This window comes from Trichechus manatus, unplaced genomic scaffold, assembly GCF_000243295.1.
Source record: "Trichechus manatus latirostris isolate Lorelei unplaced genomic scaffold, TriManLat1.0 scaffold00199, whole genome shotgun sequence".
NCBI classification, from domain to species: Eukaryota; Metazoa; Chordata; class Mammalia; order Sirenia; family Trichechidae; genus Trichechus; species Trichechus manatus.
This window is the reverse complement of record NW_004444135.1, coordinates 27,067-39,836: the sequence shown is the minus strand read 5'-3', so window position 1 is coordinate 39,836 and position 12,770 is coordinate 27,067. Positions and strand designations below refer to the sequence as shown.

Sequence of the window (12,770 nt, the reverse complement as noted above, 5' to 3'; positions counted from 1 at the left end):
GTAGTGGGTTTGTTTTTTTTAGGTTATCCAGGTTACATTAAAGTCTTAGAACTGAACAATAAAAAGACAACTAACTGAATTTAAAAATGGGCAAAGGATTTGAATAGATTTTTCCAAAGAAGACATACAAATAAATACCCAGTAAGCACATGAAAAATAGCTCAACGTTAGTCATTAGGAAATTGCAAGTTATAGCCGCAGTGAGATACTAGTACACACATGGCAGTATCCATGAAAACGTGGAGTAGCTGGAACTCTCGTATGTTACTGGTTGGATTGTAAAGTGAGGCACTTCGGAAAACAGTTTGGCAGTTTCTTATAAAGTTATGCATACACTTAGCATATGGTCCAGGAATCCTACTCCTAGATATTTGCTAAAAAGAAAAGAAGATGGTTATGTCCACACAAAGACCTATATGAGAATGTTTAAGGCAGCTTTATTTATAATTGCTGAAAATTGGAAGTAACTCAGTTGCCCATCAACTGGTAAATGGATAAACAAATTGTGGTATATCCACATATTAGAATACTACTCAACAATAAAAAGGAATAAATTGCTGGTAATATGCAACAACATCAGTGAATCTCAAAAGCATTATGTCAAGTGAAAAAGGCCAGGCACAAAAGAGTATGTGCTGTATGATTGCATCATACATCACATTCTGAAATACTAAAACTTTTGAGATAGAAATCAGTTCAGAGGTTGCCAGGGCAGGGAATTGACTACAGATATTTGTAAATATTCTGTATTTTATTTTTGGTGATGATTACACAAGTGTATATGTTTGTCAAAACTCATTGAAATCTGCATCTAAAAAGGGGTCATTTTACTCTCTGTAAATTATGTATTAATAAGTCTAACTTATAAAAACAGTAAGTTTAATACTCATTTAATAATCAACTAATTCTAAATCAAAGTGTTATTTTGAGGAAAAAGATACAGTTTACTTCTGTATAAGTTAATTTTTTAAGGAAAACAATCTATATGACTACTATGAAATTACAATAATAAAATGTGATCATATGAACAAAAACAAAAGATAAACATCTTTTAAAAATTAAATAATCCTAACAAAATTATTTTTCCAACATAATTATAACATTCTCCTTCAACTCCCAAAATTGTATCTTATGTAATAATTCACATAGAGTAATAGATTTTCAGAAGATAGTATTTACATACTGCTGAAATTCCTTTATATGGAATACATCAAAATTATTTTACTAAAGGTAAATATTTGTTTTGTTTTGAATTGCATTTTGCTGCCAGATAGCAGATGTAGTGAGCTAAGAAGGTACCTGGAATATGAGATAAAATCTTTCTCTTTAAGAATTCAGCTTAAGTCTCACTAAAGTAATGCAGTTCCTACAGCGCTAGATTTTGAAATAGTATTTCAAATCTTCGGGCCTAGCTATGTTCCAAGCTGTTAATTTTCATCTCTTTTGTGTTGAGTATGTGGAGACTGAAAAGGAAAAGAGAATCTGTGACTATTTGAGTAATTACTTATCGTTGAAGATTTGCTTTTCTGGACTCTCATGTATGATACCTCAGTAATGAGGACTGCAAAGAAAATGTTTATCAGCCTAACATACCCGATAAAGAAGATTTTAAGGTGAACTTTGAGTAGGGGTTATTAGACAGATATCCAGATAAAATGGAGCTATTGTGGTGAGAATTAGTCACAATTTTTAAGAAACATGTTGGTGTGGAGACAGAGGGGAAGGTGGGAGAACTTGGGGTCAGTGATTATGACTGAATATGCTTGTAAACTATAAAGATGTCACAGAGACTTTGGGGTACAAGACTTGTAATATGTTAATAGAAAAGCATGCTTATCAGATAAATCTCACTAGTCTAAGAGAAGGTAATAGAGGCGGGAAGAATGTTGTATGAAGAAAATCCATGAACCCGAGAGTATAAATGCAGTAGAGAACATTTATTTGGATTAAAAAAAAAAACAAAAAAAAACAAAAACCAGAAGTAATATTTTATGGTAATATGCTATAGCTTTCCTCATGTATATCACAGAAGTAGTATAATAGCTATGGTAGTGATTATGTAGCAACTGTCTACTTATAAAAGTATCCAGAGCAGTTGATAAAATTTGTATTTTCTGAATTAATTGTGACCAAAAAGGCTGAATTGGCTAGCATTTGGGATTCAACAGAGACAAAGCATTCAGTTCACTTTAGACCAGTATTTCTCAACAGTGACACTATTGACATTTTGGGTCAGATAATTCTTTGTTTTGGGGGGCTGTCCTGTTTAGGACATGATGCTTAGCAGCAACCTTGGCCTCTACCTTCTAGATGCCAGTAGCACACCTCCCTTCCCCTAGTTGTGACAACCAAAAATGTCTCTAGATATAGACAAATGTCCCCTGAGGGGCAAAATTGCCCCCAGTTGAGAACTACTGCCTTAGACTATATTATTAAAGCAAAGAAATGCTGGGCATAGTTAGGCATTTGCTCCAGGCTTAGGAAATTTAATCAAATTATAGAAAGGCTAAATCCCATTAATAGTGATTCCAAACGAAGGATGGAATTTCAAAAAAGAGTAAATAGAAGAAGATTGCAGCGGTTTACTCCACAGGGAGTTTTTTTTAGCTCAGATTGGAAACGATAAGAATATCAGACTAGAAGTATGAGTACGGATCCAAGGATAAATGCAAAACGGTAATAATCTGTAAAAATTGTGTTAGGCCAAAAGCCTATAATGAACGAAGACTTGTGAAAAATTCTTAAAACAGTAAAAAGTCATTTCTTCCTACGAATCCTTCCCTGTTAGAGTTATGGATTCAAGATATATGAGACAATGATAAATTCATTACATGAGACCATTTAGTCTTGAAACATTTTTTGAGTGTCTAGTCACTAAAGACATGATAAATAAGATAGTGTTTTTCTTACAAGCTCTAGATGTTACGTACCATCTTGTGGAGGGAAATACACAGAGAAGTAAATTGTAACTTCTCTATGACTTTATAATAGCAGAAGTGTGTAGAGAATAATACAAGGTCTTGAGGGAGGGAAGGAAAGCTTCAAAAAGAAGGCGATATTTGAGTTGAGTCTTAAAGGATGAGCTAGATCGAGGAAGAACAATTTAGGCAGAGAGGGAACAACAATTGTTAAGTCACAGAGCCATCCAAAAGTATGGTATCTTTGAGCAACCAGAAGTTTGGTGGGAATTAACTTGGTTTATGATGAGAGGGAATAGCGAGGACAACAGATGGCAGGCGATGAAACTGAGATGGAGGTTGGCAGTTTTGGGTTAATCTATTGGACAGTAAAAAAGAATTACTTAATTTCTTGTTTTTGTTATTCTCATTATTATTTTTAAATTTAGGCAAAGGAATTGTTTCAGGGTAAGAAAAAAAATTTTGAGCACTTTAAATTAGTTTACACTTCCAAAACTAGGCAAATTCTACCCTAGAGTATTGACTTAACATGCTAATGTGATTGAAGATCTTTAGAAAAACTTTGGAGAATAGTGGAGTTGCCAGAAGATTAAAGATAAGTAAATGTCTGATTATAAACCAAAGAGAAGATTGATTAAGTGCCAATTTCTGTAGTCTTCTGTTAGAGGCTTGAACCTTTCTTTGTTTCTCACAACTGCTCTTTAAGTTTCATCACCTTCACTTACATGATCACAGTCAGTCTTTGTAACTAGCCTCAGTGCATTTACTTTAGCCCATGTACAGTTAGTTATCTACATTGCTGCCAGAGGAATCTTGTTAAATTCAAATTTGATTAAGTCAGATCCTACCCCCAATCTTTTGATGGATTTTCTTGATGATATGTGAACTTTCAAGATATATTTTTATCTGTACTACTGTTATTTTCTCCTTGTTTCCTTACACTGCAGTCACCTGGCTCACGTTTGGTTCCTAGAAAGTTCCTTAATCCATTCTCTACAAGACTTTTTAGGTGTTCTTTTCCTCTTCCTAGAATTCCTTTCAACCCTACTTTTAAAACAGTTACTGTTCAAATTTAAATTAACCTTCACGTTCCTTTCCTAACCCCTCCGACTAGGTTAGATATCCATGGTGTGTACTTTCATGGCATCTTGTGCTTTTATTAGCACTTACCAGTTAGGAATTTATATTTATTTGTAGGATTATTTGGTTGTTTCCCATTTCTCTTACCTCCTTTCTCCCATCACTAGATTTTAAGTGCCATGAGAGCATGGGCCCTTGTATTTCTACTGCTAATCGTGACCAATTCTGTACTCATACAATATTCGTTAAATGTATATTAGATATTGATACTGACTTGCTAGGGATGACATAGCATTTCTTTGTTGGTAAAGTTTGGACTTGATTATTGTTTTTTTAAATTATTTTTTATTATCACATATTTCAAATGGATTGAAAACAGTAAATCTGTGTACTCATCGTCAAGATTAAACTAATAGTTAACATTTTGCCCCATTTGTTTCTGATCTTTTATTTAAAATAAAGAAAATTTTAGATTATAAGTTAAGCCATGGCCCCATACTTTCTTCCTCCGTCCCTCTCAGAGGTAACCATTAGCCTAGAGTTGATATATTTGATCATTGTTTCTTGAACTTTCTCATACTGTAGTATACAGAATAATGATTTTTTTTAAAAAAGTAATCACCCACACAAAATTGTCAAATCAAAGACAGACATACAAACAGGTTGACAAAGAAGCTACGCACATGACAAAAACAAAGTAATTTCAACTTGAAATGTAGAAAATAAGTTCTTTCAAAAATTTCCATTATGTTATCATTGTAAAAAAGTTGCATGTAAAGTTTTTGTTTATTTTTCTAAGCACTTGTACTTGGTAATCAATCGTAAAATGGAATTTAAAATTTTCTTTAGTGGTTACTTTCTTAAATTCCAGCAATGAGGTTTCGTGAATTACACACATTTAATTAGAGATGAACGCTTACATTAGAAATTTTGCTCCCTTTTCCCCATCTTGAACATGGCATTATTCTGGCATACTTCAAAACTTAAAATACTTTTTCTCTGCTTCTCTTTTCCACACTTTTAAAATTTATGTAATCATGAAACCTTCCCATTTATTAAAGTGATTATTATGATAGTCAAAAGTTAGTGTTATGTTTAAATAAGCTATTCATTGATTGGCAATTAAAATCAATAAACAATTTATTTTGTTATTAAAAAAGTAATGGAGAAAATTATTTTCAGTTCAGCATATACTGCTAATATCACCAGTGAATCTGTTCTTCATACAAAGAAGTAAAAACAACTTGTCTTGTGTTTGCCTTAGCTCCTTGTAAAATTTCACAAAAGATATATTGCTAGTAAGTAAGGGAAAATTTTTTCATTTTAAATTAAGGTGTAAGAATAATAATTCAAACAAAACATCAAAATTTATATGACTCATAGAAGATCCTTCATTTTAATATTTGTGGCTAGTTACTTCTAAGAGTTCCTCATTACATTTTAAAAATCATATGCTGTGATATTGAAGATAAGTACCATTCTTATGTGTAGTAAAATTAAAGATACTTTTCATGGACTTTGAATATAAAGTTACATATAGTTAGAAGTCTGCACTGTTTTTTTCTACTCTAAGGGGCAAAAATTCTAAAACAAAATTTATATACTTTCTTTTATATAGCATTTACTTCTGCATTTATAAAGGATAAATTTCTTAAGAGGAAGAGAATATAAGTATATCATAGTGATCATATATTCTGCCTGTTTACTTAGAGTTGAATTGTGATTAGTGTCCAGTTCCGTTTTCAGATTCCTCAACTGATGAAAAAAATGTAAAACTACCATTTGGTAGTGGCCTTAGAATCTTCCTCCTCCACAACTAAGTACTAAGGTACATATCAAGAGTCTGCATTAATGTGGGACAGTATCCAACCAAAATGCATTGAAATTTAGTAGAATTTTGGCGTATTTGAATTTTTGTTTAATAAGTATAAATGCCTTGCGTGGTTGGGTGAGTCTAAGACTTGAGTGGTGATTGTGTCTCCGTTTTGGGGGGAGGCTAGGTTGTATTTCATATTTTGGGATTATTTTTTCAAACTGTGTACTAAATTATAAGAAAAAAACTTCTTTGAAGGATATGAAACCAGTAGATCATCATAGAGAATCTAGAAACATACTTTTAAAAAATATATGAAAATTTGATATAAGGTTAATATTAAGTACTTAAATGATTGGGGAAAAGGTGGATTATTCAATAACTTCTACTGAGACAATTAGATGTCCATATGAGGAGAAAATGATGTTCAGTCTCCACCTTACAACATATACAAATGTAAAATCATAAAGTACAAGATGAAATTATACATAGTTATTTTTATAATTTTAAAGTAGGGAGTTTCCTGGTTTTTTCATTTTTTAATTTAAAAAAATTTTTTTGAAAGCAGGATATGAAGTCTAGAGATCGTAAAGGAAAAGATCAACAGATTTGCCCATATCAAAAACTTAATTTCTTTATATATATGAAAAGACAAGCACATATAAAGTACACAGACAAACTGGAAAAAATCGCAAATATTTAATAGAATTATTTTCCTAATATGTGAAGAGATCCTTCTATTCAGTAAGAAAAAACACAACCAGTAAAAAAATGAGCAAAGTAACTGAATATCCGGTACACGGGAGAAGAAATACAAATGACCAATGAGCAGTTGACAAGTTAAAGAAATGCAAGAACATTTCAGAAATTGCGATTAAAATAAGAAAATGATATTTTTCCCCATCTGATTGGAAAAAATACAGAAGAATAATCATATTCGTATCTATGATTGGTGAGTCTTAAATAAGAATGAAAATTGGTGGAGTTACTTTGAAAGCCAGTTGGATAGTATATTTTAAAACTAATAATGTTCATCAGCATAACCTGCTACTTTTATGTAAAGAAACATATCCTAAAGAACAGCTCTTAAAGTATACAGGAATGTTCATCTTACTGTTGTTGGTATAGCAAAAAGTTAAAAACAACCCAGATATACATCAATAGGAGAATTTTGTCAGTTACAATGTATTCAGTGAAAAGCAAGTTGCATACTACTTTCTAGGTAAATAAATATAGGCAACACACTTTTTAAAATGAGTACCTGTATTCCATTGATTGAGTGTACCATAAAATTTACAACAGTTTCTGTAATCATGGACACTTAAGTTCCTTTTAATTTTTCACTATTGTAAATAAGATTGTGATGAACATTCTTGTACATACAAGTTGGTACACTTGTTTATTCTTTCTGTGATGTGAATATTAAGCATTGCTAAGTCAAAAGCTGTGTCCATTTTACATTTTGATACATATTGCCAAAATGCCTTCCACAATGGTGGTATAAATGTCAGAATTTTAAAGTTGAGGCATACAATTTAATATATTATGCAGTATAACTTCAGATATTTCAAAATCTTACTTTTAAGCAGTTTGGATATATGTTGAAATAATACACATAAAATATCACTATGTCAAGTTGATTTTTAAAAGAAATGTTAAATGTCTTCCATTTTTAAAAATAAACTTTTTATTTTGTAATAATTTAGACTTACAAGAAAGTTGCAAAAATAGTTCAGAGATTCTTGTGTATCCTTCATCTGGTTTTCATTAATGTTAACGTATAACCATGGTACATTGCCTAACCAAGAAATTAACTTTGGTACTGCTCTGTAGGGTCACTATGAGTCAGAATCGACTCGACGGCAGGCAGCGGGTTTAGTTTTTGTTCTTTGGTTATGTTACCATTAACTAACTACAGCCTTTATTCATATATTATCAGTTTTTCTACTAAACTTCTCTTTGGAAAACAGGATACAGGATTCCAGGAGCCAATCTAGGATATCACGTTGTATTTAGTTATTATAATCTCCTTAGTCTCCTCTAACCCATGACAGTTTCTCATTCTTTCCTTATTTTTTTATGACCTTGACAGTTTTGAACATTACTGCTCAGGTATATTATAGGATGTCCCTCAGTTTAATTTGTCTGGTATTTTCCCAGGATTAGATGAGTCTATCAGTTTTGGGGAAGAATACTGCAGAGGTGAAGTGCCTTTCTCATTGCATCATATCTGGGATACATGACTTACACTGGTGATATTAACCTTTGTCACTTGGTTTAAGGTATGTCTGCCAGGTTTCTCCACTGAAAAATTACTGTTTTCTTTCTTCATACTGTATTCTTTGAAAGCCAGAGGCCAGTCCACACTCAAGAGGAAGGGAATTAATAAGTTCTATCTCTTGGAGTAGAGAGTATTTATATGTATATATTTCAGAAGTCTGTGTGGAAGATTTGTCCCTTTCCCCCTCATTTATTTATTTATTCAATCATTGATTTATCAGTATGGATGTGGATATTTACTTTGTACTTTGGGTTGAAATTCAGTAATACATTATTTGTTTCATTGCTCAAATTGTTACAGCTTTGGCCATTGGGAACAATGGAGCATTTCTCTACTTTCTGGCACTACAAGATGCTCCACGCTCATCTTGTATGTTCCCTGCCCAGCGCTAGAATCAGCCATTTCTCCAAGGAGTTCAGCTTCCTTTTGTTGGGGAAGGATATTTAGAAACCAAGATCTGGGCACTGGATGTGCTCTTCACTACTGAAGTATCACAGCTTCTAGGCCTCTCAGCCAAAAGAACTAGGAAATATATGTATGTACACTAACCTGTGTTTAAATACAAATCTGTAATTATTGCTGTATCTACATATATTAAAAATAAACATGAGTTCATATTGATATCATCTGTTCTAATCTAGCACCACAGGGTTCATTCTAGCCTTCCGCCTTGCTTATTTGTGATTTCTTTCTCTGACAATCAGGAAACCTTATCCCATTATCTACAGTTTATTATTCAACACCACTATACATATGAATTAACCCATATCCTTGTGTGAAACAAACTAATCAACTAGAGTACAGTGTCTTTATACATTTCTTTTTTGTCTTCAGCCTTATGATATCCAGCCAGAATACTCTTTTCTATACTTAGGTCAGTTCCTTTTTTTCTCACCATCTTCAGTGAGATTATGTTATGTTTGTAATGCAATTAGATTACTTTGTCATAGTCTGAATTCCATCCTTGGATCCCCTAACATCCTGATTTTTTCATTTGCATACATTATATATAGGTCTATGGATTTTGACAAAGGCATAGTCTTATATCCACCCCAATATTATATAGAATAGTTCCATCACCCTCAATTTTTTTTCTCTGTGTCTTCTTTGTACTCACAACCACTCTTCCCTACCCATGCTCCTGGCAAACACTGATCTGTTTTCTGTCTCTGTAGGATTACCTTGTCCAGAATATCATAAAATGGAATCATACAATATGTAGGCTTTTGAGTTTGGTTTATTTCACTTAACAAAGTGTATTTAAGATTCATCCATGTTGTTGTGTGAATCAATAGTCTGTTCCTTTTTTATTTCTAGGTAGTGTTCTATTGAATGGATGTACTAGATGTACCTCCATGTATTCATATGTTAAAGGACATCTTAGTTATTTCGAGTTTTTGGTGACTATGAATGATGTTGCTGTAAACATTTTTGCACAAGTTTTTTTTTTTAATAAAAATAAATTTTCAGTTCACTTGGGTAAATGCCTAAAAGTGGGATTGCTGTGTTGTTAGATAAGTGTATGTTTAACGTTTTAAGAAATTACCAAACAGTCTTGGAGAGTGGCTGTACCACTTTGTATTCCCACTAGCAGTGAGAGTTCCTGGTGTTCCACGTTCTCACCAGCATTTGGTGTTGTGTTTTGTATTTTAGCCACTCTAATAGGTGTGTAGTGGTATCTCACTGTGGTTTTAATTTGCATTTCTGGATGACAAGTGATTTTGAGCATCTTTTATGCTTACGCTTATTTACCAGGTGCGTATCTTCTTTATTAAAGTGTCTATTCATATCCCTTGCCCATTTTTTAAATTGGTTTGCTTGTTTGTTTATTGTTGAGTTTTAAAAGTTCTTTATATTTGACTACAAATCCTTTATCACATATTTGAGTTGCAAATATTTCTCCCCATCTGTGGCTTGTCTTTTCATTCTCTGATAGTGTTTTTCACAGAGCACAAGTTTTTAATTTTAATAAAATCTTATTTATCAACTATTTGTTATGGGTTGTACTTCTAGTATCATTTCTAAAAATCAGCCAAACCCAAGATTGATTTTTTAAACAGATTTATTGAAGTATAATTTATATATTAAAGAAGTTACTCATTTAAAGTGTACAATTAGTATATTTACAGAGTTGTGCAACCATCACCGCAGTCACTTTTGGAACATTTTCATCAACTTACAAAAAAACTCCATACCCATTACCAGTTACTCCAGTTTCGACTAATCCCTTTTTGTCTGTATAAATCTGCCTATTGTAGACATTTTACATAAATGGAATCATACAATTGTGGTCTTTGTGACTGGCTTCTTTCACTTAACATGTTTTCAGTGTTCATCTATATTGTAGCATGTAGCATGTTCATCTATATTGTAGCAGTGGGAAAAAATAGAACAACATAAAGAAGATTGGAAGTTCTGAGAGCATTGCCGATTTAGACCGAGTGGATAGGGAAGGGCTCGTTGAAAGGTGATATTGAGAGAAATTTTGGGAGTAGCAAGAGCAGATCTAAGTTCCCGAGCCTCGCAGATGAGTACCAAGAAAAGCAACTAGCAATCTATAATCTCAACTCAGTAAGAACTCTGAAAAGTAGGTGGAAGATTGTAGAAACTAACTGCACACTGAAACAAGAAAAAAGTGAACTTTAGTGGGAGAACCTTTTCTGCTGTCCTTACCCCTACCCCTCCTGGTTTGGCAGCCAAGTGGCTGCATTGGAGGGCAGACCATGGCTCGTGCTCTCAATGACAGGGTACCAGTCTCTGGCTCTGGAGTGAACACAACAGACTCTGCTGGCAGACTCCTCAGTGTGTTTGTTCTGATCTATTTGGGAGCTATCTGAAGGACTAAAGCCTTGTTCTGGTCTGAATCAGACTTCACACAGGGTGGAAGAGGGAGTGGTGAGCAACGAGAGAAGACTGTGGCTGCCTGAGAGTTTCTTGCAGAAATTAGTGCTTTCAAAAGTATGTCGTATACAGGGGAATTGAGAAAGCCACACACATGTACTCGCTGCTAACACATTGCGGTGTTCTTCAACCAGAATATCTCAAGATGTACAAAGAAGCTTGAAGTGATGGCCCATTCAAAAGAAAAGACAAAGGGAGAGAAGTCTCTATGGAAGCCTTGATAATGGACAGATTAGATGACTATAATACAACAATATTAAACATGCTCAAATAATTAATGGAAAACATGGACAGAGAACTAAAGGAAATCAGGAAAAGGATACATGAACAAAATGAGAATATAAATAAAGAGATAGACACTATAGAAATAAACTAAACAATAATGGAACTGAATGTACAGTAACTGAAACGAAACACTCATTGGAAGAACTTGATGCTACCATCATTTGTGTTTAGTTGATTTTATGTAGTGAACCATTTTAATTCCCTTCTTTCCTTTTGGGCATATTTTTAAAGATATTTTCCTTGTGATTTTCATGTGGATTAAATTCAACATCTTAAAGTTATAACAACCTTGTTTAAATTGATAACAACTTAATTTCAGTAACCTACAAAAACTGTTCCTATCCCTGTTAAGGAGTTATTATAATAAATTTGAACTGTAGAAGAAAGAATCAATGAACTAGGGGATACGGTAATTGAAATTGCGGAATCTGAAGAGCAACAAGAGAGAAGACTCCAGACTGCTGAGCATATCCTAATGGAAATGTGGGACACATTCAAGCAAACTAACGTATGTATCATGGGAATCCCAGAAGGAGAGGAGGGAAAGAAAGGAACAGAAAGAATACTTGAAGAAATATTGAGTGAAAACTTTCCAAATCAAACAAAGGACATAAATCTGTAAATCCAAGAAGCTCAGGGAACTCCAAGTAGTATAAACCCAAAGAGATCCACACCGATACACATTATAATCAAGCTCTCAAAAACCAAGGTAAGAGAGAATCCTCAAAGCAACAAGAGAAAAGCAAATTATTACATACAACATCTCCCCAGTAAGATTAAGTGTTTATTTAACCTCAGAAACCCTGGACACCAGAAGGCAGTTGAATGACATAGATATAAAGTACTGAAAGAAAAGAACTGTCAACCAAGAATTCTACATCTGACATAACTGTCTTTCAGGAATGAGGGCTAAATTAAGACATTCCCAGATAAACAAAAGCTGAGGGAGGTCATGACGAGATCTGCCTTTTAACTAATGCTAAATGGAATTCTTCAGATAGAACTGAAAGGACACGAGACAGTAACTTGAAGATGTATGTAAAATAGAAAGATCTCTGATAAAACTAATCTCGTGGACAAATAGAAGGGCCAATTTTTTGGTTTGTAACTTTAGTAGTTATGTTCTACATGATTCCAGAAGACACACCTAAAAACATAACTGTAAATTTATGCTGTTGGGCACATAATTTATAAAGATGTAATTTATAATAACTCTATAACAGGGAGGGGAGCAGTATATGACAAGACTTTTTGTAGGTTGCTGAAGTTAAGTTGGTATCAATTTAAACAAGATTGTTATACATTTAAGATGTTGAATTTAATCCACATGAAAACCACAAGGAAAATACCTTTAAAAATATGCTCAAAAGAAGGAAATTAAAATGGTTCATTACATAAAATCAACTAAACACAAATGATGGTAGCATTGGAGAAATGAAGCACAAAGAAGGTATAAGACACACAAAAACCCAACCACCGAAAGGGCAGAAGT

General features: G+C 33.2%; 1 protein-coding gene across 3 annotated transcripts in view; it reads left to right on the top strand.

The window, feature by feature from the left end:
- ROCK1 (Rho associated coiled-coil containing protein kinase 1) overlaps positions 1 to 11,273 on the top strand; it is a 50,083-nt gene extending 38,810 nt beyond the window's left edge. Inside the window, exons 3-4 of one of the 3 annotated variants that reach the window (XR_002825848.1) lie at positions 7,972 to 8,093; positions 8,393 to 11,273. Coding sequence is in view for 1 of the 3 variants with exons in the window: in XM_023742046.1 (XP_023597814.1) it covers positions 8,393 to 8,484 (92 nt within the window). In the remaining 2 variants the exon portion in view is untranslated. Of the gene's footprint in view, positions 1 to 7,971; positions 8,366 to 8,392 lie in introns of those variants that run through there. The other 2 variants (XR_002825847.1, XM_023742046.1) reach the window with 2 other exon arrangements.
- The last annotated feature ends 1,497 nt before the right edge of the window (positions 11,274 to 12,770 follow it).